At 40.8% G+C, this 24813-nt stretch overlaps 1 protein-coding gene across 5 annotated transcripts in view; it reads left to right on the forward strand.

Annotated features, from left to right (window-relative positions):
* LOC149312555 (potassium voltage-gated channel subfamily KQT member 1-like) overlaps positions 1-24813 on the forward strand; it is a 383931-nt gene that overhangs the window by 201492 nt on the left and 157626 nt on the right. For all 5 annotated transcript variants that reach the window (XM_089524864.1, XM_089524859.1, XM_089524861.1 and 2 more), the window contains 4 exons: positions 2799-2874; positions 5429-5523; positions 7888-7928; positions 12068-12129. In XM_089524864.1, coding sequence (XP_089380990.1) covers positions 2799-2874; positions 5429-5523; positions 7888-7928; positions 12068-12129 — 274 coding nt within the window. The remainder of the gene's footprint in view (positions 1-2798; positions 2875-5428; positions 5524-7887; positions 7929-12067; positions 12130-24813) is intronic.

Below are 24813 nucleotides of genomic sequence, written 5' to 3' on the forward strand. Positions count from 1 at the left end.
CCCCCTGCCATGCAGGAACGCTCAATCAAAGCATCCCTGAGAGCCATCCAGCCTCTGTTTAAAGACCTCCAAAGAAGGAGACTCCACCACTCTCCGAGGGAGTGTCTTCCACTGTCCTTACTGTCAGGAAGCTCCTCCTAATGTTCAGGTGGAATCTCTTTTCCTGTAGCTTGCCTCAGAAATCAGTTAAGATCCCCTATGAAAGACAAAAAAAAAGTCTCTGGAGTACAAACTGATTTGTTTTGGAGAGCTACAGAATTCTATAACAAAGATGAAGAGCCAAAACAGACTGACTCAAATATGTGCCAGCGGCACCGGCAGTGGATGGCGTAATGTGATGCTGTGTAAACTGCCATCCAATGTCGATCTGGAATGAGGATAACAGGGAATTCAGGGTAGTTTTAGGACCAAAATGCTACAGGAGCATCCCAAAGTATTCTTGCCAATGTAGATCTGCCCCAAGAAGAAACTAATATCCCTGCAACTTGTGGAATAAAGAGGTCTGGCAATCCAATAATAATTTACCCCATGGCAATGTTAGGAACTGATGAAAAAAATCAGTTAAGAGTCCCTATAGAAGACAAAAAAAAAAGTCTGAAAAACTTCAGGTTTTGTTCCTGTACAAACTGATTTGATTTGGAGATCCACAAAATTCTATAACAAAGGTGAAGAGCTGAAACAGACTGACTCAAAACACCGGCTTCCCAATGGCTTGGGGGCATGGCATATGCACAGTGCACACACCGAAGCTGCCTGAAAGCCGCTTGGCTGCCCACACGTTTACCGACTACATACTACAGGAATGCCATAAAGCCATGGCAGGGAGGTAAAAGCCAGATTGGAGCTACAATCCTAACCCAGCTCTCTCAGGGGCGGTTTCAAGCCACCCCTGTGGGGAGGTCTATTTCACCCCAAAGATTTTTGTTATCCCCAAAGTATATTTTCAAGCATTTTTGTTATTGTTAATTGCACTCAAGTTGACTGACCTATGGTGACCCTGTGAACGAAAGACCTCCAAGTCTTCTAGGACAGTATGATCCCCCTTATATTGTTCATGTTCCTTCCTCCAGTTTTCATGCTTCCTTCCTGTGAGTCTAAACCTGCTTCACATATGATGTGTTCAGCATACAAGTTAAATACAGGGTGATAAAATGCAACCTTGCCTGACTCCCTTACCAACTGGAAATATTCATTTTCTCCATATTATGTCCTGATGGTAGCCTCTTGTCATGAGTCCAGGTTATGTATCAGGACAATCAAATGTTGTGGCACGCCCATTTCTTTAACAGCGATCCATAGCTTTTCATGGTCTACACATTAAATGGCTTTGCTATAATTTATAAAACACAGGCTGATTTTCTTCTGAAATTCTTTGGTGTGCTCCATTATCCAATGTATGTTTGGAATATGATACCTTGTACCTCTTCCTTTCCTGAACTCAGCCTGAACACTTGACATCTCTTGCTCCATGTGTGGTAAAGATCTTTGTTATAGAATTTTGAGTATCCCTTTGCTTGTGTGGAAAATTAATGCAATATTCCTTGGTTACTGCAATCCTTTCTTGGGGAGTGGAATGTATATTCAGCATTTCCAACATGTAGGCCCTTCTTTTGTTTTTACGTAGGTTTACGTAATTGCTTTAGAAAGTTTGTGGGTGGGTTATTTGGGTCCATGGGCTCTCCCTGAGCCCATGGACTAAGGGGTGGGGATTCTGCTAAGTCACTGACATGCTTAGGGGTGGAGGTGGCAAGCAGTAGCTCTATATAACAGCTACTTCAGCCTTTGGGCTCAGTCTCTGAGGGCCAGTGATGTGTACCTTGTAGCACACAGTTATATTAGTAAGAATTATTACAGTCTGAAAGGAGTCAAGAAACAAACTTCTGGGATGGAGCTAGAAGGATCTGTCATTGTCTATTGCAACATCTGTGTAATGTTTATCTTCTCACCAGACAATCTCATTGACTACACCTAGAGCAAGTGCAAACTGGTGGCCCTTTTGGAAGCACTGTAGCCACATGTTAGGATTCTTCAACACAGAATATAACACGAGAAATTTCTGCATATAACAGAGGGACAATTGGTTCTACAGAGCCAATGAAAACAAAGAGGACTGTAACACTGAGGAAACACTATGTAGGACAGTCATTGCCAAGAACAGACCATGTACAATGAATTCAGAACCATTCCAACTAAGCAATAATTTCCTAAATCTTGCACAAGCAAGAGACACTGCATGTCAAGGAAGGAGGCACCCCAACCCACCACCTACAGCAAGAAGACAAGAAAGGTGCTGGTGGTAGGGCATTCATTGCTAAGGATATGGAGGGATCTGTTTGCCAGCTGGACAAGACAAACCAGGAAATGTGCTGTCTTCCTGATGCTTGTATCTGAGACGTCACTGACAACTTGCCGAAACTTATCAGAAGCAGAGTACTACCCTTTCTCTGGATTCATGTGGGCACCAATGACACTGCAAAAAAACATGTTTGAACAGATCACATTTCTAATAGAGATTCATCTAAAGGCCAAGGATCTGAGCTCCTTTGAGGGCAAATCATTCCTTATCTTTAACATCCTAAACCATTGTGTGTATCAGGAGAGAGTATATGCTGGTCCCAAGCATCTATTCTGAAAAAAGGCTAAGCCCTAGAGAATGCAATACTGAACTGCCACATGACACAAAATCTAAGGGGACATGCATGCTTAATATATTATTGTATATCTGTTTATTAAAAACTGTTTTGTTCTGTATGTAAAAGCATTTTCAACTTGTTTGTTTGTTTGTTTGTTTCTTGTAGGTTGACAGAAGCACATCGAAGAGCTGTCAGAGTTGTGAGGAGAATGCAGTATTTTGTAGCCCGAAAGAAATTTCAGGTAATGAATGGCAATAGCAACAGCAATGAGGATATAGGTACTGGGCAAACCTGCCTAGGCAGGGAAACTCTATGTACAAACTGTGTGTATATCAAATAGCTACCAATTGTCCAAATAAGTTCTTGGTTACCCAAAACTTTAAGTAACATGCAGCATGCAAAGAACAGGATCATTTGTACATCTTTTGTAGATTCTGAATTTTCAGGTTCCTGTATTCAGTGATGAATACTATGAGCAGCAGTGCAGTTGCTTTACAACACATACACCCATCTGAAAATAAGCAGAAAGAGAAAACATGGGATGGAAATGTTGAACTGTTGTGTCCCACCTATTTTTTAAAAAATCTTATATGATGTTAGCAACTAATTGTCCTTGTTCCAGCCCCTCAGAATCCCAAAGAAAATTAGTTGCTAAACAAGATAAGATAAACACAGAGAGAAAAAGGAAACAGAGAAAGACAGACAGTGGCTCTATGAGTCCTACTGTTTTCTCTCTGTGTCTCCAGGGAACTATAAGAATTCTCAGTGGTGAGAGCCCATCTTACACATAAAACTGATTTTTTTTTCCCTTATGATGAGTGTAAGATATAGCCAGGCTCTTAGTTTGAATTGAGTTAGTTGGGTTCCTGATTGTGATCACAATCCTGTTTTGTCATAGTTTTTTTCTTCTTCTGGTGCTTATGCATAAAAGAAGTTATTGAGAAAATGGATAAGAAAAAAAATACGTCACCTTTACATCTCAATATATATAGGCTGAGCCATTCTAGACATTTGACAGGGCTCAGTGATATTTTTATCTTGCATTATTTAACATAATGGCTGATTCTACCTGAACAAAGGGAGGTTTGAAAAAATAAACTTTACTGGAAAGGAATAAAATTAATTATGCATTTGTGTAGCCTTCTCTCCTCCTCCCCTCTTTCCCTTTCTGCCCCCCCTCCCACGCAACCCTTTATGGCACATCTAGGCTCTGAGCCATTATGATTCAATAGAAAAGCCCCACAAAAATGGCTTGGGGAAGGAGGGGCGTATTTACACAAACTATTTTCAAAGCACCCCTGCCAGTCAGTCCAAAGAGTGATGTTGGCACAGTTGCCCGGTTTTGAGAGACAATGGTCTGCTTTTTTTCTGGCCACAAATAATGATGTGTCAGTGTCTGCATGCAATCAAGTAGGAAGAGTTTTTAATAAGCAACAATTTCAGTGTAAACACTGAAATACAACAGACCTCTTCTACCCTATCCTCCTAATGCCAACCCCCTCCCCCCATTAAACTTGTGTTTCCTAAAGCCAGTGTCCAGGTAGGCCCAGATTTCTGATGACTGGTGACATTTCTTTCTTTCTTTCTTTCTTTCTTTCTTTCTTTCTTTCTTTTTCACCTCCTCCTTCCCCCCTTCCCCTCCTTCATGTGGGTGTTTCTTTTTTACAAGATCTGTTTTTCCTCTCTGCTTTTATCTGCAATTTCTAGGATCCCATGGCTGCACTCCAAGCATGACTCCATCACACACTGGAGGTGTTTAATGCATGCTAATGGCTCCAGCTGAGGCTGTAGCAGAGTAGAAGCAGACAACACAACTAATGAGCTGTTGTTCGTTATTTTTCAATTACAATGTTTTTTTCCAGTGTACCTTCTCCTCCTTTTTCTACTCCATTGAACCACAGCTAAAAGGGAGACTCGTCTTGCCCCAGATTCCCCACTGAGCTTATGCAGATTCCAAAACAGCAAAAGCCACAGCTAGTACAGTCTCCACCTCCACCCCACAATCAGTTTTTGTGTTTACTCCCTTCATAACAGCATTCTAATAGAAATTTGCCAGGTTACTTTTTTGTTTTTATTTTTTTGTTTTTTAGCGCTTAATCTCAGGAAACCCTAGCTGGTTTTTGAGTTTTAAATAGCAAAGCAATCCAACAGCAAATTAAGGCTAGAAGAATGCAGAAGATACCTGCTTCCTGACTTTGTTTCAAATCTGCATGTGGGGACTGGGGCTCAGCTGTGTTCCACATTCAGCATTGCAAAATCTGTAAAATTTCAAAATGATCAGCCCCTCTTTGTTTACAGAATAGCCAAATTATCTGAGAAAATTTCCACATCTGCCATTTTATATCTGTATACTTTGATAAACAGCCAGGCCACTCTCTCCCTGAGCTGCTTCTGTGTTCTAGAGGGAGTATTTGTCGGCAAGATGTAAACCACAAAGCCCTGAGTGCTCATAGGTATGAATAGTGGCCAGGCTAGAGGTCATGTCTTACACACACACCTGCACATGTGCACACATGTGCATGTGCACACACACACACACGTGCACCTGCACACCCACACCCACACATACACATACTCATTCAGCTTTAGGAAATCCAATCTCTTTTATTCCCACCTTACCTCCTATCTGTAAAATGGATACGATTATGAAAATACTGACTGACTTTCCAGGATGACATAACAATAATATATAGGCATTTTAAAACATTATTAATATCTGTATGGTTCAAGTGTGTGAAATCTATTAGGGAATCTCTCATCTTTCAGGTTTTTTCTGTGGGTTTTTTTTTTTCCAGCAAGCTCGGAAGCCTTATGACGTTCGTGATGTGATTGAACAATATTCTCAAGGGCACCTCAATATGATGGTTCGAATAAAAGAACTCCAAAGAAGGTATGTTACTCTACAGCCAAGATCACTCATTGTTTTTGGAGGGGTTTTGAGGACATTCTAGGTGAAGAAAGATATTTCAGAAATATGTGGCTCTGAAAATATTGTGCCCAGAGTTATTAAAAATGCATTATTTCAATGAAGTTTCATTGTAAACAGTTTTAGGTAATGTGAAGATAATTGTTCCTGTAGAGTAGTGAAAGAACACTTAGCATTTCTGTAGTATTTAAAGGGTTCAAAAAATATAACTTGTATTATTATTTGATTTATATTATTATACAGTTTTCATATGGAACTGCTCAGTATAATGCTGATACAGCATTTTAGACAGCTGAGAACCATAGCTTGTAACTGAAAACATGGTAGGTGACAGAAGCAAGGTTGAGATGAAGTTTTCTGTTGGAGCACAGTCTTCAAAGTATTGTCTTGCATCAGTTCTTAATCAGTGCAAGAGATATTTTGTCTTTTAGTTAAAAATCACAAAGAGCCCTGTTACACATTAAAGACTGACACATCTGTTGTACCATACTCATTCATGGGGTTGTCCTCAGAAAACACTCACCTACTCCCAAACCATTGAATGCAATTAGGAACACAAGGAAGCCAATAGTAAGTGTAGTACATAAGTGAATCAGGAATTCAGTAGCTCAGCATTTTCAGGCCTGGCACGAAGTCAGTTGCCTTAAGGAAGATAGTTTCTCAGCCTTAACACGTGCCCCTCTCTGCCAGATGATGATGATTGTTTTCCTCACAAGATTGGCAAGGATTGCTAGAAAAAGCTTTGCTATGTGTAAGTTCATTAAGTATAACTTTAAATATATCCAGGAGGGTCATAGAAATACCTGGCTAACCAAGACAGACAAAATGAAATACAGTTGGCCCTTTGTATCCACAGGGGTTCCATTCTGGACACACACCTCTCCCATGGATAAGGAAAATTGCAGGATCTTGAGTCCCGTTGTCATTAATGGCAGGTGCAGCATGTGCGCAGCCGCTAATGTGGCCTCATGCATGCATGTCCATTGAAAGCAATGGGGCTTGCTATCTGTAGATGGCAAGGATATCGAGAGCTCACTGTACAGTCCTTAGAAAGATGCTTATGTTGGAGGCAGGTTGGGTAAGAGGAGCATCTATGATGCAAAATGTCAGATTATAATCATGCCAATAACCTTTATTTTCTGTATAGCAGGGCAGGGGGAAATACAGTGGAGTAAACACCATTTTTACAGTATACTACATTCCCCAGTGCTCTTCCCCGAGTCCCTAGACACCTCCCCCCATTTTAATTTTTATTCAAAACCAACCAAAGCTACCAAAGAAAAAACCATGATGTGGTAATGTGGAATTAAGTATATCTCACAACACCCCCCCAAAACAACTAAAGGGGGGGGGATCCTGACCCAGCCAAAAATATAGGAAATAAAAAACAGAAGTTATTATTGATCACTTCCAGGTTGAATTTGTGGCTGATTTTTAGCCAGAAATGCAGCTTACTGTGAAGGACCAGGGCAAGAATTGTAGATTGCTGATGCAGATAAAGTGATGATGGACTTCTGCAGTTGTCTCAGCCCAAATTAAAGAGAGATGATAGCAAACTCCATAGCCAGGGTTTTTTTTAATACTCCAGAAGCTCTCAGTAGCTAAGTCAAATTTAATTAGCCAGTCACAGCTTGACAAGCCACAGCATTGTCACATTCTGTTCCCTTTTGACTCAGTTGAAAACAATTAAACTAATTAGCAGAGCTTGAGAATCTAAGTCAACAGATAAAAGAGGTGGAAAGCAGTGCCAACAGAAGATTCTTACTCATCAAGAATGGTGACATTGGTAGAGTTCCTAGAAACTGGAATGTAGCATCACTAAGAAGCAGACTTTGGGATTGTTGGGTTGGTTTTGTTTTGTTTTGTTTTGTTTTTGCACAGCCTGTAGAGTTTGTCAGTTTGATCTTCCATGTCTGTATCTAACACACTTGGTGGAAAAGAGGACTGCATTTGAGACCAATAGCATCCATCCATCTACATGGTGTTTGAAAAGCGATGCTTATTCACATACAGTTTTATGTTCATAGGCTGCCCACTTGGTCAGGAACACACAACACAGAAGATTTCTCATCAAGTGATAATCTTGATATTGTGCTAAATTTGTCAGACAGTTGTATAGTGTAGCAGAGCTGGATAAAGAGCCTTATATAGGGTAGAATTATTTTGTATTCTGCAAGGGAAAAAATGGGTTCCCTTGTCCAGGAACTTAGCTTGCTCACTATAGATAATATAAATATGAATTTCATTATTGGCACAAACTGAAGCGTGTTGAATATCTATTGTATAATTATATGTATGTAAATATATCCTCTCTTTTTTTCCCCCAAGGCTGGATCATTCCCTGGGAAAACCTGGCCTCTTTCTTCCAGGTACAGCTCTAAAAATTGCATCAGATGAGGAATTACATGGATGGGGGAAGGACTACTTTTATTAAAATCCTGGATTAAATCTTAAACTGGAAGACTGCTAGACTTCCCTTCCCAACTGCCCTCCCAGTCCCTAAAATACAGTACCAACTTCATCCCCCATTCCTCCCTTTACTTATTTGCCAACAGTGGTGGCAGCAAGAGTACGGTAGTTGCTGGCAATACATAGGGAAGGAAAAGAGGGTGATCATGGCAAGAGACAATAATGCATGGAAATGTAGAAGGTACTAGAAAGACTGCATGGCAAATGAATAGTCTTGATCAGGAAGGTCATGGGCCTGAATCTGCAAGACCTGAGCAGAGCAGTGGAGGACAGGATGTCTTGGAGATGTCTCACAGAGGGTCACCATGAGTCGAGATCAACTTGAAGGCAGTTAAGATCTAACCTAAATTAGGAATTTTACTTCAGACCATCATTTGGCAAAGTTCACAACTAGTTTTATATTAAGCAAGGAAAGAGCTAATAAAATATGAATATGGACAACAATAAAATTGGTTTGTCCATCAAGTTGTTCAGATCTCTGAAGTCTAGTATGGATCCCTCTGAATTCAGCTGTGTTTGTGTTGCAGAACTGGTGTTTATCTTATTATTTTATTGTAAACATTCAGGTAGCACTTCTCAACACCTCAAGGCCTCCAAGTACAATGAATATAAACATTTAAACTATTAAATATATTAATAAACGCTTTTTAAACCCTTAAAAACAGACTAAGAGAACCCTTTAAAATTAATTAAAAACCACAGTCAGTTAAAATAACGAGAGCAGCCATCCTTGATTTTAAGAACTGAAGGGCTTGTTATTCTTAGCGGCTCACCAAAAACTCAGAGGGAAAAGGGCCAAACTGTCATCCTTTACAAGCGAGTTGTACAGCTAGATCCTGCAAGAAAGAAAGCCCTGCCACCAACCTAGAGTTGCAAGCAGTAGGACATAAAACAGTCAAAGGAAGAGTTGAATTTCCATGTACTAGTGCTCTATTCTTTAAAAACCTTGGTGAATGTCCTATTTTGTAAAAAGCCCAACACATTTGAGCCCAGGGTTACCATGAGTCAAGGTCAACTCAAGGAGCAGCAAGAAACTTTGCTTCTTAAAAGATATACATGACTTTTCAGATGGATTATATCAGATGTACTTGAAGATATATTTTTTAATCTCAATCCCTCTATCCTCCCCTTCTTTCTGGCCATCTTTTGAAATCCATAAATAAATTAAAAATTAGAGGCTTAATCCCTCGTTATTGTTTAACACTCCTGTTATATGGAGAGAGCTTTTTTTAGCAACTTCAGAAATGTTTCCAATTGAAATATCTACCTCTATTTATATGGAGTTTTTTTATATCAAACATAATTAATGTGACTCATTAGGGTATTTTACATAAATATAACTTGAATTATGGGTTATCCTCATCAAAAATTTTGAAATTTAATTTATTATTGATATTTAGGGTGGGTTTTTTAAAAAAAAAATCACCTGAAGAAAACCACTGAGTGCACTATAAATGCCAAAACGTTATCGGACTTTCTACAAAATACAGTGGGCCTTTGGTATCTCCTGGGGATTGGTTCCAGGACCCCCATGGATGTCAAAGTCTGTAGATGCTCAATCCCCATAATATACAATGGCTTAATGAAATGGAGTCCTTTATATAAAATAGCAAAATAAAGGTTTGCTTTTTGTAATTTATATATTCTTGGAATATTTTCAAGCCATGGATAGTTGAACCCATGCATTAAAAAAATCAGTGGAAGGCCAACTGTTGAATATTCACCACGTTTTTATAAAGAATAAAATACAGACCATCAATAGGCATGTGGAGACCCATCTCCCCCTAATACATGCTTTTCAGTTCCTATTTGGGACATGAAACAGAGTGTCCCCTGTGTACTGAAGATCTGAGGCAGGATCATTATAGGAGGACAAACCCTTTGAATTTAGCTTGGAATCAAACTGGAATCCACTGCAGTTCTAAATTCAGTATTATCTGGTGTGTGAAGTACATTCCTGGCAATGTTCTGGATACTGCATTTTGCACCAGCTATAGCTTCTGAACACTTTTCAAGGGCAGCCTACTTAGAGGGCATTACAACATGAACCACTGTCACCAGATCTGCCTCCCTAGGAAAAGCCACAACTGGCACACAACCCAAAACTGAGCAAAGCATTCCTGGCCACAGCAACTACCAGGCCTTCCATGATCAATTCTGGGTGCAAGAGCACCCCCAAGCTATGAAGCTGATCATCAATAGTAGTATAGTGTCTAGATCAAAGGAAGTATTCGTGCCACTCTATTCTGCTTTGGTCTGGCCCCACCAGGAATACTGTGTCCAGTTCTGGGCACCACAATTCAAAAAGGACATTGAGAAACTGGAGAGTGTCTAAAGGAGGGCAACTAAAATGGTGAAGGGTCTTGAAACCATGCCCTTGAGGAACACCTTAGAGAGATAGGGATGTTTAGCCTGGAGAAGAGAAGGTTAAGAGGTGATATGATAGCCCTGTTTAAATACTTGAAGGGATGTCATATTGAAGAAGGAGCAAGGTTGTTTTCTGCTGCTCCAGAGAACAGGACCCGGAACAATGGATGCAAGCTACAGGAAAAGAGATTCTACCTTAGCATTAGGAGGAACTTCCTGATAGTAAGGGCTGTTTGACAGTGAAACACACTTCCTCAGAGTGTGGTGGAGTCTCCTTCCGTGGAGGTTTTCCAACAGAGGCGGAATTGCCATCTATCAGGTATGCTTTGATTGACAATTCCTGCATGGCAGGGGTTGGACTGGATAGCCCTTGTGATCTCTTCCAACTCTGTGATTCTGAGCACCTGCAATTCCTTCCAAAAGAGGCTATACTCCCAAACCCAGGATAGAATTCCTACTGACCAACATAAATTCTGTCTTGTTTGGAGTGAGCTCTGAGAATTTACTCACATCCAGTCCTTAACTGCATCTAGTTTGCATTCATTCAGAATTTTGGTGGTCTCCTTGGCATCACTTGTAAAAGAGAGTTGGATATCATCAGCCTGTTGATGGCACCTGAAACTAAACTCCAGTTGACTTCCCCCAACTTCATGTAGGTGTTAAAAACATAGAGGACAGTGCTAAGCCTTGTGAGATGCAAGAAGCTAACAGCCAAGAGGATGAACGGCAATCCCCACTCCTAACTTCTTGGAAAGTTCAGAGCTAAAATGACTGGAACAACTGCAGAACAGTGCTCCCAAGACCCATATCAGCCAAGCTGCCCAAAAGAATACCATGATGGTACTGAATGTTCATGAGAGATCCAACAAAAGCAACAAAGATGCACCACTCAATCCAGTTTCCAGCATAGGTCTTCCACCAAGGCAACCAAGGCTGTTTTTGTCCTATAAATGGTTCTGGATAACCCTTTTTCTACAGGGGTGGGTGTTAATCTTTAATGGGTATAATGGCAGATAGGTACACCATGGTTGTCTCCATGCTGAAAATAGCTATACATAATTAATTTGGTCAGTACAAATAGAGGATAATCTAGTTAATTTCATTTCTGAAGAATGCACCAAAATATACAAAAAGATGGATGCTGGTAGAAGGAGAACTGACACATTTCCTCATATCTAGTTGAAATACTTTCAGTTGGAGATATCAAGAATGAAATCTTGGTTCTTATTCCTTAATTGTGTGTGCGCCTTCAAGTCACCTTTCAGTTTATGGTGACCTCATCAATTTTGTGGAGTTTTCATAGGCAAAGTACACTCAGAAGTGGTTTGCCATTGGCTTCTTCTGCAATATAGCCTACAGCATGTGGTATTCTTTGGCAGCCCCCATCAAAGTACTAACCAGGCCTGACCTTCCTTAGCTTCCATTCTTCCTATCTTCTATCAGATAGGATCCAACACCTTCAGAGTATTTAGGCTCTAATCCTGCATTATAACCTGGTAAATACATTTATATTTGTATTTTGTTTAACAAATGATATCTATTTATGAGATGGGGTATATTTGTAGTTGTCATCATGTTGTCAGGGAACATTCTACTTACTTTTGTCTGGACCTAACTAAAGTAGCAGCAGATTTTTAGAATCATATAACGGTGCCTTCTTTTTTTAATTTAGAGAAGGGGGTAGACAAAGGATACTATACTGTAGGAGCCAGACTGATCCGGCTGGAGGATAAGGTAAGGTTCTCTTTTTTTCTTTGAAGTCTCCCTCTCCCCTGCCATCCTCCCCACCCTGCAATGATAGCTGATTTATGTTCTAAAGATTTTGTCTTGCCATCATTTCCTTTAAAACTTTGAAAGACTTAAAATATGTGAAAAGTATCTTAATATTTCGGAGTTGTTTGCTGAAGTGTGCATAGATTTAGTCAGGGCTCAATGTGAAATATTTGCCTTTTGAACTAAAGTCTGTGGGTAGTACAGTGGAAAGATTTTGTCTGAAACTTGAAGCACTGACGGGTCATAATATATTTTGCTTCTAGACAGATTAAAATGAATATGCAGTAGTTGACTATTTTGCTTTGCTCGAGATGCTGTTTTGAGAACCCTTTTTAAGGTATGTTGCAGAATGTTAGGATGTACAGGGAGGAGGTTAGGTCATGACAGTGGTGTTAAGATGTAGTTGAATAACAAGTTGAAAGAGTACCACCCTACACTGATGAAAGGAGATAAAGTTTATTATTTGTTCATCAAAGAAAACTAAATAAAGTGGTATGAGGTGACATATGCCTTTTGTTTATATGTTTTACAAGTGCCTGTAGAACTTCACAAGAATGGGTTTTGCAGGGCTTTAGTGCCAATAGTGGGGTAAAAGATTGTTGTATACAATGATTGTCTACCACACTGAAAGTATCAGTCTCTAGTCTAAGTTTGTGAGTTCAGACTTTAGAGCTGCATTTTTGATCTTCTTCTTCTTGTTGGAAATACTTAATACCACCTGGAAACAAAATTTAGTTGGCAAGGCTATCCCTAAATACTTAAGTAGACAGTCAAAGTAGCGCGCACACTAGATAACACCATTTTATATCCTCTTTTGGTACATTTGTGTACCTCCTTTAAGATGCTTTTACTGGTAGTGGAGTTAATGTGGTTAGTGGGATTAGACTACATAAGTAAGCAAGGTGTATCCTAATTAATTAAAAGGGGGGGGGGATAATTATGGTCCAGTTACTCTGACATCAATATGTGGAAAGATTCTAGAGCAGATCATTAAACAGAGAGTCTGTGAACATTTGTGGGTTTTTTTTAATTTTTATTGTTTTTAAAAAATAAAAGTTACAGAAAACACAGAAGCAAATAATATACATCAAACACAATACCTTCCACAATACATACACTACTAATTATCTAATTATCTATACAGAGTCTGTGAACATTTGGAAGGGAATGCCATAATCACAAAAAGTCAACATGGGTGTCTGAAAAACAAGTCATGCCAGACTAATCTGATCTCTTTTTTTGATAAAATTACCAACTTGGTAGATGAAGGGAATGCTGCGGATATAGTGTATCTTGATTTCAGTAAGGCCTTTGACAAGATCCCCATGACATTCTTGCAAACAAGCTAGTTAAATGTGGGTTAGACAATGTAACTATCAAATAGATTTGCAATTGGTTGACCAGCCGAACCCAAAGGGTGCTCAGCAATGCCTCCTCTTCATCATGGAGAGAAGAAACTAGCAGGTGCCATAGGGTTGTGTCCTGGGCCCAGTGTTATCCAACATCTTTTAGGTGCGGGACAGACCATCCAAAAAGGACAGTCTCCCGGTGCCCAGCTTTGGTCCACGGGGAAGCCATAGCCTCCAGACTGCGGGACTTCCCCACGGACCAAAAAGAACTCACAAAAAGCGGGTTCTTCTTACAGCACCATTATGATGCCACAGTGCGCCAATGGCGCACGTCACAACATCACAATGGTGCACCGACATGCCAACGCTAGGCTTCCATCACGTAATGATGGTGGTGCCCATCTGTACAGGGTGGTGCCATTTTGACGTCCTCGTCATATGCGAGGGGCAAGGGGCATCTAGAAGCACCGTCCCTTGCACGTGACGAGGGCGCCCTATCACGCCCGTCTGGACCGGGCCTTAGATGAAAGAATTGGGAGCATGCTTAGCAAATTTGCAGATGACACCAAATTAGGAGGAATAGCTAATAACCCCAACATTCAAAATGACCTTAATAGATTAGAAAGCTGGGCCAAAGCTAACAAAATGAATTTCAACACAGAGAAATGTAAGGTACTGCACTTAGGGGGGAGAAATGAAATGCATAGATATTGGATGGGGGACACCTGGTCGAATGAGACTATGTGTGAAAAGGATCTAGGAGTCCTAGTAGACCACAAATTGAATATGAGTCAACAGTGTGATCCGGGAGATAAAAAAGCCAGTGCAATTCTAGGATGCATCAATAGAGGTTTAGTGTCTAGATCAAGAGATATATTCTGCCTTGGTAAGACCTTATCTGGAATAATGTGCTCCTATCTGGGCACCACAATTCAAAAAGGATGTTGAGAAGCTGGAGCGTGTCCAGAAGAGGGCCACCAAAATGGTGAAGGGTCTTATGAAGAGAGAGTTAGGGCGCTGGGTATGTTTAGCCTGGAGAAGAGAAGGTTAAGAGCTGATATGATACCCTTGTTTGAAGAGGGTGCTTCAGAGGGCAGGTGGGCAGTATTGTGGCTGATATTGGAGATATGTGTGGTCCTGTTCAAAGACTACATGGAGATCTTCCAAATGAGACTGGGGCCACTTTTCCAACATCAGATGCATGCCTGTTGACTTGAACCTTTACTAGCTTCACCATAAGCAGTCAGCTTTAAATTATGTTCTGTAGCCATTAACAGATTCCCTTAAACATGTTGGACAATTGTTTCCAAGTTCCAACATGATCTACCTGTTGACATTAGCTTGAACTGAAATTTGTAATCTGAGGCCCCTTTATCATTTTGGTGAGATTAGCAATTGTCCAATTTTGGTCTTTCATTTAATAGTTTAAAAGCAAAGGAAAGATAAAATTAATCCGATCGCAAAATAAATAAAAACTGAGATAGACAAGAATAGAGAAATAGGAAATGTGTGCAAAAGACAGCTGTACTGAATTTTGAAATATATATCTATTAGACATTTTCATAATTGTATGGCAATCCCTTGTGGTAATTACAGTTACAGTCGACATTCATATTAACATAAGTCTTTCCACATTTATCGACAAACAAGCTATAGTATGCCAGGCCACAGCAGCCATGTGTTAGCATTTAAGATGGGCAAAAATGCTAAGAAACCCAGAGCAGTAAAACTGAAGCCATTGGAGCACAATAATTGACCCTGGACAAGCCAAAGGAAACTACAGGCATATAGAAATACACACTTTATGTTAAATAATTTTTATTGAATTTTCCAGATATACAATACGCCCTTTGTTTACGCGGGGACTCCATTCCAGACTCCCTCGTGTAAAACAAATAACGCCTATGCTTGAGCCCCATTTAAATGAATGGGGCTCATGCACGCAGTGGCGTGGTGGCACAGTGGGACAGCAGTGCGTGTGCACCAAGGGCGCACACCCCATTCATCCCTATGGGACGCGCTGCCCCTTCCTCCCCACATGGCTTTCAGTGTATGCTGAAAGCCATGTAAAGCGCGCCTGTGTATGATACAGGCACACTGTATAAAACTAAAAACTAACATTAATAATAGAACATTAAAAAAATTGAAAGAGAAATGATACAAAAAGAGGAAAAATTAAAAATAGGTATATAAAAAGGGAGGAGGGAGAGAAACATAAAAGATAAATGCTAAAAGTTGATTCCAATCAGTTACAAACTTAGGCCCAGTATAGAGCAGTCCTCTGTGCCGGCCTGGGACCAAAAGTAGTGGTCAGGAGAGCAGAGCGTCCACACACTCTTCAGACCTACTTCACTGGCTGGGCACTATCTTGGGGTGCACCTGATGACATCCAAATGGTGTGGCACACAAGGGATGTCACCACGCTGCTCTAGGGCGCTAATGCTGCCTCAATAGTGGTGGAGAAAAGAATTGTGTTTCACGGCTCTTTTTTCCAGGTGCATCATTGCCGCACCATTTGGTTGATGCGGCCACGATCTGGGGAAGAAAGGGGCGGCCTCTGTCCGACCCTTTCCCCCAGTCTGTACGGGTCCTTACATTCCTCACAATATAAAAACCCTCAATGCTTTTCTAATACAATAAAAATAAACTCCCTTATATAAAGTATAAATGTTAATAGCTAAGCTCAAAGTTCACATCATCCTAAATAAGCATCATAGTCCATCTAGCATTTCTATAAATTCCTTGAGAATTATTAGTAAATTTTCTTAATAATCTATAACTAATTATTTATTGTTATGACTCATTTCCTAGTCTACGTTATTAAAAACCATATCACTTTGCCACTTACCAATACCTACATTAATTAAACTAAAAATTGTCCTCTTTGTTTTCTCATTTAACTACCATCTGTCTTAACATCAGCTTAAATAACACCTTTCAGAATAGTAAAAACAGGTTAACCCTCAGTTTATATATTTTTCTCTCCCTGCCTTCTAGATGACCTGCTCTAACATTCATATCTCTCCTAATTATTTAAATTATACAGTCGGCCCTTCTTATACACAGATTTTTTCTACACGGATTCAAGCATCCACAGTTTGAAAATGTTCAAAAAAAGTATAAATTTCAAATATCAAACCTTGATTTTCCATTTTTCATCAGGGACACCATTTTGCTATGTCATTATATTTAATGGGAATTGAGCATCCATGGATTTTGTTATCCACTGGGGATCTTGAAACCAAACACCAGCGTATAACAAGGATCCACTGTACTTCTGTTTGTTTGTTTTTTACATTTCCCCCAAATTATTCCATAAAACCACCCATTTTGTTTTAACTACCATTTTCTGCAAACTGCGATAGCATCATTCCAGCAGAGCCCATAACAAAATTTCAAACAAAAATGGACAAATCCTATTACCTCTATAGTCTATCCCCTGAAATCTCATCCTTGTTTAGTACCAAACTCCCAGATTCAAGCACCTTGGACATCATGTGAACCCTCATGCACATCATGATGGGGAGGGAAACATAGATTTTGTCCATTTTGTCTTATTTTTTCCCCTTGAGAAAAAATTCCAATGCCCACAAAGCCTCAACGTTTTTCTACCATCTGTCATTTTCCTCTCTGTATTCAGTTTTCCAGTGTGCATTCAAGATGTAACTTTGTAAGACAACCTACTGGATAATTTGCTGTGGTGACTGAACTTATTTTTTGTTCCAGCAACTATTTCTTTTTCAGTTTATTTATTCTGTTCTAGGAAGAGGACTCTAATGTTTTTATGCTCACCCTCTGAATTTTCTTTGATAGTCAAGTTTAATATGAAGAAATGACTAATTCCTACACAACTCTCTCTCAGGGCCCATTCATACTACCATATATCCCGGTTTCCACCCTGGATTAAAAGTGAGAAGTTCCCACTGGCATTGGATTTTTCACACCAGGATCAGGGGCTTGCACACCCGATCCAGGGCAAATGCCACTCAGCATGGGATATTTGAAACCGGCGATTTCCCAGTGTCTTTTTGAAAAAACTGGGGCCAGGCCAATGTAAACTTGGCCCCGGTCATGATCGCGTCATTTAGGGGGAGGAATCAAGGGCAGAGGGTGGGTTGTGGTTGGAAGATGCCTCCTCTCTCACACCGGTTGCTTTGCAAGCGGCATTTTTTTTTACAGGTTATATGAATGCTGGTGCTTAAAATGTGTGAATACTTGTGCTACATATATGTGTATAGGAAGGAGATCTTGCTTTGGGGGACAAACGGAGGGGGAATCCCAGGGAAGGAGATCGTGCTTAGGGGAGCAAACGGAGGGAAAACGGAGACAATTGACAATTTGACAGAATATGCGAAACTTGCTGCTAGATTTTTTAAAAAGGGGGGTAAGCACTCATGTCATTGACGAATGGCTGCATGACACGTCACTATTCACATCATTTGATTGACAATAAGGAGGCTCCATATTAAACTGCAACTTTGGTGAGTGTGAACATCTACGGGATAAATTACACTGATCGGGATAAAGATAGTGGGAACTTCTTTCCTAGGAAATTCAGAATGGGGATTACTGGCTCTTCCCAGATCTACCAGGGGCAAATGCCCAAGTGAGAATGGGGCCTCTGTCTCCCTCCCTCCTACTCTCTCTATGTATGTATGTATGTATATGTAAAATAGTACATATAGTAATACAATTGAGAGTGCCTTGTTTAGCAACAGTACACATGGAAAGGATATAAGGATTACATTACAGTCCTTTACAAAGTGAATAAGAATTTGGGATGTTAATATTCAACCATTTCAGTTGCACAAGTAAAGGTAAATTATTCCCATAGCTTTCTTCCTGCTGCAGAGAAAATGAATATTTTTGTGAAATTCCTGCCTGATATTTAATAATAATTAATTAATAATTTGTTTTATTTATATACCGCTATTCCAAAGATCATAGCGGTGAACAGCAAGTAAGCTAATTAGCAAGTAAGCTAATTTGCCCCCAACAGTCTGGGTACTCATTTTAGCGACCTCGGAAGGATGCAAGCCTGAGTCAAGCTTGGGCCCTTTTGCTGGTCTTGAACTCGCAACCTTGTGGTTTTGAGTGAATGGCTGCAGTACAGGCATTTAACCACTGCGCCACCAGGGCTCCTCTTGGGAAGCATCTTGGGAAGCATGGGTGGTGGAGGGGCAAGAGCTGGAACTGGCAGGCTGCTGCCAACCCTCTGAGCAGCCCATCCCTACCACCTGAATGGGGTGTCACTAAGCCTAGTGATGCCACTGGCTCCAAGTGTCCCAGCAAATGAATTTCTTTCTTTGCTGCTTGTAGGTTTGTTTAAGATTCTGTATGCCATCAAAATTATTTGGAAGATTATATAATTCTGCATTGTTTATAAATATTTACTTTAAGTTAAGGGAGTTTTGGCTCCCTATGCTAGAGGAAAGGTGGCATACAAATATTTTTTAAAAAAATATGATTCTTCTCATTTATAGGTAATTTTTCAAAATAGCAAAACACCGGGAACAATTTTATTCCCTCATCTGTATAAACAGAGAGTAAACATAGTAAAATTGAAGTACTGTTCTCTTATAGTTCAAATTAGAAATAATCAAAACTGGTCATGAATTGAGTGCTTTGAGACTCAAGTATTAGGGTTATCATTAACGACAAAAAACACACATTCCGCCAGAATTTTGTTAAACTCAAAAATGGATTTAACAGTTATTCCTCTAATCTCTACCAAATGTGATCTAGATGTCCAACAAATAGCAATGTTCTATTTTTACATGCATAGCATTCATGAGAGCAACAATTTTGCTAGTTGAACAAGATTAATGTGGTCTATTTTATGAACTGTATACGTTTTATTTACCTATAATAATACAGCTTACACAAATACAAAGCCATAAAAATGCATTAAAATGCCAGGATTATGTTAATTCAGTAACTAAAGGGAATCCTTTGCTTCATGTTACAGCTCAAAAATTACATTGCTCATTCATTAATTTTATGTTTAAGTGGCTGTTTCCAAAAATGTCACAGTAGGAGGGAAGAAAACTTAATTTTCTTTGGCCAGGTTTTCTAACTATTCCTGTGTTGGTTTGGTTTGGCTCAGGCAATGAAATGCTACAGACTGAAATAACTTCTTATATGTTGACATATGCCTGTAGCAAAATGAGGAAGTGGAGTAAAATAAGGCCTGCTCAACACATGCAGGAGGATGAGGTTGTAGAATTGGCTTTTAATACTTAAGGCTGCAGGTGGGACCACGTTTTTCAAATGTTCCTCTCTATGTGCAAAACTCTCTCGGAGTAGAAAACCAGGACAGCAGAGAATACATTGTGCATCACTGATGTAGAGAAACAAACTCTTTCTGACCTGTGGCTACTTTCCTCTATTTAAACATGCTACTATCTGCCCTGTTCTGAAATCATATATATTTGATTCCAAGCCTGGAAAGCAATTTGCATTTCACACTATTTTTTTCTTTTGTTGGCTTAAAAATCACACCCATAAGCTCAATGATAATGACACAGAATTTGATGAATCCCTCACACAGTGCCTCTAAAATATTTTTTTAAAGTAACCTTTTAAAAGTAAGGCTGCCCATTACATCAAAAGTAATCTTTTTCTGCCTTGTTATGTGATTTTTAAAGTGTGACATATTCTTGTTTCTCCTCCCCATAACTCATTGTGGGTAGGAATTCAAACAAAAATCCACCAAACAGTTATACCTTTATTGACCATCCAGAATGCACAATATACTTGTTGCAACCTTTCAAAACTCCACTGGCTTCTTCATCAGGCAAGATGTTAGAGATGTTAGTAAAATGCCTGCATTTTGTTGTTTCTGTCCTTAGTTAAGATGACATGGGAAAGGCATCTTTTGCAGGCTGGCTCCTCCTCCTTCTGGCTATGTGGGAGATTTTCGAAAGCCAGAAAATTTACAGTCCATTTGCATCTCAACAAGGACTTTTCTCTTGCAGTCCAATCTGTCTCGATTCCTGTGAGGCCACAGACCTGTTTGTAGGCAGAGGACAATGGATTTCTCAAGAAGCCTCCATGTTTTTGCATCAGGAATAATTTGGTAGGTGTAGAGGTAAAACATGCCAATCCTATCCAAATTTAAGAAGAAGAAAAATGGCTTTACCTTGGTTGAAGGTCCCAGTCCACTGACTCTCATCAGGGTTCCCCTGTTGCAGCTACAATGTAGTATCTCACAATCCAGAAAAACGCAGGGATAGCTATTGGCCATTTAGCAAATGCAAACAAAAACCCACCAAACTGGGAAGTGTAGTTTTGTGAAACATTTAGCCTTCTCTGTCAGAGAGCTCTGGTGCCACATTAAACTACAATCCCCAGGATTTGGGTGGGTTTTTTCCCCTTCTGTCTTGCAGTGACTGACTGGCTTTTATAGCTAGTTGTTACATTTCCGTGCTGTGCAGCTGTGGCGGGATACAGACGGGCAAAAAGGGGTGTGTTCATGACGTCATGAAGGTAGAGCCTTCAGACGGGCCTTACCTGAATGCCGCCATGAACACGCCCCCCGCACGCCCCAAGCGGGAAGAAGCGGCATTAAAAAGGTGCTGCTTTTCTCCGCTTCTTTTCCGTTTGATGCGCAGCTGCACAGCTCCGTCTGTAAGCTGCTGCACCGGTACGCCAGAATTGCTACGCTGCTAATTTAAGTTGCCCATTTAAAAGCTCCGTGCCTGCTGCGTTGCATAATGAGTCGGGGTCCTGGAACATGCGCAGTTTGCAGTCAGGCTTTAATTGCAGCGTCAGCTGCCATGCAGGTGTGGAAGCTGCAGCACAGCTGCAGCACATTTTAAGACTCATAACCCTAACCCTAACCCTAACCCTAACCCTAGAGCAACATGTACGCATGCGCTGCTTGGAAAGTTTGGACTTTAAAGTGAACCCCTACACACATTCCTGTGCCATTTTCACCTAACAATAAAAAACGCTAAAACTGTAAATATTTACATATGTACAAGGGAGGTGATGGGGGATGGCAGGGGGACAGCGGTGGCAGCGGCGACAGCTGTGGCTGTGCATTGCAAATTCAGCAGGAGTGCGGGGACCAAAGGAGAGGAGGCATCCATGATGCTGGTGACACTAGCAACATGCAAGCGGACAAGGATGCCAACACCAGCTGATCACCAGCTGGCAGGAGACCACCATTGTTCTTGGGCAGAGCGGGGGAAAAAGTTTTAAAGGGGCTTGGGCACTTTAAATATGCCCATAGGCTTTCTGCCGCCGCTGCTTAGCGCTGCAGCTGCGCAGCTGGCATCCGCCAGCCGGCAAAAGAAAAAAAAAGCCCCGTTTTTGGCCGCCCGTGCAGAAGCTGCCTCTCTCTTTGCAGTGTCCTCCGAGGCGGCGGTTTGGAAACTCCGGGTCTGAAATGGCCCCAGGTGAGGCGTCTTCACTGCCCCCCATGTGGAAGCCCCATCTCCTGAGCCACGCCCCCGGGGCGGGCGGTCTGGAGGCTCCGTATTCAGCAGAATACACCTCCAAGACGTCTTCCCCTGCCCGTCTGTATCCCGCCATTGTTTTCTTTCTGTGTGCTTTGTTTTGGAAACTACATTTTCTGTTTACACTAATTTTTCTTTTTTTCTTTTTTGGGATTTATTATTAGTCTCTGCTAGCAACTCTCCTAGATTGAAAGTGGAAGCTGAGAACCATAAACCTTTGGGGATATAATACTTCACTGTTGTGAATTTGCTTTTTTCCCCTGTGACAATCCATGATAATCCTTATATAGGGAATAAAAAACATTCTAGAACAAGTCCAGGGACAGCCAGGCACAACAAGGCCTCCAAACAGCTCAGACTTGACAAATTATTTGCCTGTGAGAGAACTGTGTGGGTATTTCAAACTGAACTCAGTGTTTACAATTTCTACTGCTAACAATTTCTCAGTTATGGATAAGAAAGTGAGACACTATCTGAGCCCTTGGAAATTTCTGGCAATGATTTGGTTGGTTATCATGAAGATGTATCCTTGGAGTCAAGGGGAAGATGAGCCTGTTCTTGAGAAATTGTTTATTGCTGAGAAGAAACAACACATTTGAATAACAAGCATACCCTGCTCCCAGACTTTGTGACATAACAGTACCTTTTAACACCATACTGTTATTTCGATTTATGTACATTTAGAAAAAAATTGTTAAACAATGTTAACTTCTTACATGCTCCTTTGATAGTTTTATACAGAAACATACAGCTTTAAAAGAAAGCTCAGTTCAACCTGATAGCACATAATCCAGAAAGAAGGAGAAATTGATGAGCAAAGAGAACACCATAAAAATTCTAGGGGCCATTTACTAGTAATTAAAAAGGAGCTCGAAAAGGAAGCTGCAACAGGATTCTGCAAGCAAACCAAGCCATACTGCAAACTGCCTACAGCAGAATAAACAGTGGTAGATGGAGCCTGTATAGACTTATGAGACTTTCTACGAACCAGTTTTTACCTTTAAACTCCTATAATATTGATATGCTTGCTGTAGTTTGGCTTCCCGATGTATCTGCACATGAGAGAATTGTGGCAACATTTAAACAGTCTACAACCCCTCTTATATCAATGAAAATGAAGGATTTTCTGTCCAACCTTTGAATAATACCAATGCAAGTTTATCAAGATTTATCTATAACCCCTTTAATTATTCCTAAGTATAGTAGTAGAATGCCTACAGAGGAAAGGAATACATGTTTGGTAATTTCCAAAGAAACATCTTAACATGACTGTGCTACAGTCTAACTTTGGACAGTAACATAGGCCCTTATCACATGTGGGGAGTTTGCAGCTTAGATCCGCAGTCACTCCTGTTCTAACAATGCGAATTCACATTAAAACGTGATGTTTTACCACACCTGGTTGCCTTTCCGCTGCCCTTCCGAATCAAGGGGGAAGCGGAGTCAGTTGTATTCCAAACAAGTCAAGTAATGCAGACTCAAACAAAGTGTGGTGAGTGCACATTGTATTACCACATCGGAGGGTTCAACAATTCGAATCAGCACCCTTGCGCATGCTGAGTGAGGCTCTGGACGCTGTCCTCCTTCCCTGCCCCCTCCTTAGCTGTCATCCTTCATCGGGACGAAGGAGCAGTCTGGGGATGATGGGATAGGTCGCAGGGGGTCACTGGAGCTAGGATCGTGATGCAGGAGCACTCAGGGGATGATGGGATAGGTCGCAGGGGGTCACCGGGGCCAGGATTGGGATTCAGGAGCACTCGGGGGATAGAATTGGAAGAGACCACAAGGGCCATCCAGTCCCACACCCTGCTGTGCAAGAACTCTCAATCAAAGCATCCCCGACAGATGGCCATCCAGCCTCTGTTTAAAGACCTCCAAGGAAGGAGACTCCACTACACTCCGAGGGAGTTTGTTCCACTGTCAAACAGCCCTTACTGTCAGGAGGTTCCTCCTAATGTTGAGCTGGAATCTCTTTTCCTGTAGCTTCCATCCATTGCTTCGGGTCCTGTTTTCTCGAGCAGCAGAAAAAAAGCTTGCTCCCTCCTCAATATGACATCCCTTCAAATATTTAAACAGGGCTATCATATCGCCTCTTAACCTTCTCTTCTCCCAGGTAAACATACCCAGCTCCCTAGGTTGTTCCTCATAGGGCATGCTTTTCCAGACCCTTCACCATTTTAGTCGCCCTCCTTTGGACACTCTCCAGTTTCTCAACATCCTTTTTGAATTGTGGTGGCCAAAACTGGACACAATATTCCAGGTGGGGCCTGACCAAAGCAAAATAGAGTGGCACTGTTACTTCCCTTGATCTAGACACTGTATTGATGCAGCCTAAAATTGCATTGGCCTTTTTAGCTGCTGCATTGTACTGTTGACTCATGTTCAACTTGTGATCTACGTAGACTCCTATATCCCTTTCACATGTAGTATTGTTTAGCCAGGTGTCCCCCATCCTATATCTGTACATTTTATTTTTCCACCCTAAGTACCTTACATTTCTCTGTGTTGAATTTCATTTTGTTAGCTTTGGCCCAGCTTTCTAGTCCATTCAGGTCATTTTGAATTTTGATCCTGTCCTCTGAGGTATTAGCTACTCCTCTTAATTTGGTATCATCTGCAAATTTGATAACTATGCCTCCAATACTGTCATCCAAGTCATTAATAAAGATGTTGAACAGCACTGGACCCAGGACTGGAGCCCCATTGGCCACTTCTCTCACACACACAACATCTAATCTCCCCAGATCTCCTCACTACAAAAATGATAGTGTGAATGCTTCCTCTGTCTCCCCCTTTCACTGTAATTAAGAGATGTTACTTTCAAACACACATCT

The sequence above is a fragment of the Sceloporus occidentalis genome, unplaced genomic scaffold (assembly GCF_023333645.1).
Source record: "Sceloporus occidentalis isolate IW3139 unplaced genomic scaffold, rSceOcc1.0.p SCAF_5, whole genome shotgun sequence".
In the NCBI taxonomy this organism is placed as follows: Eukaryota; Metazoa; Chordata; class Lepidosauria; order Squamata; family Phrynosomatidae; genus Sceloporus; species Sceloporus occidentalis.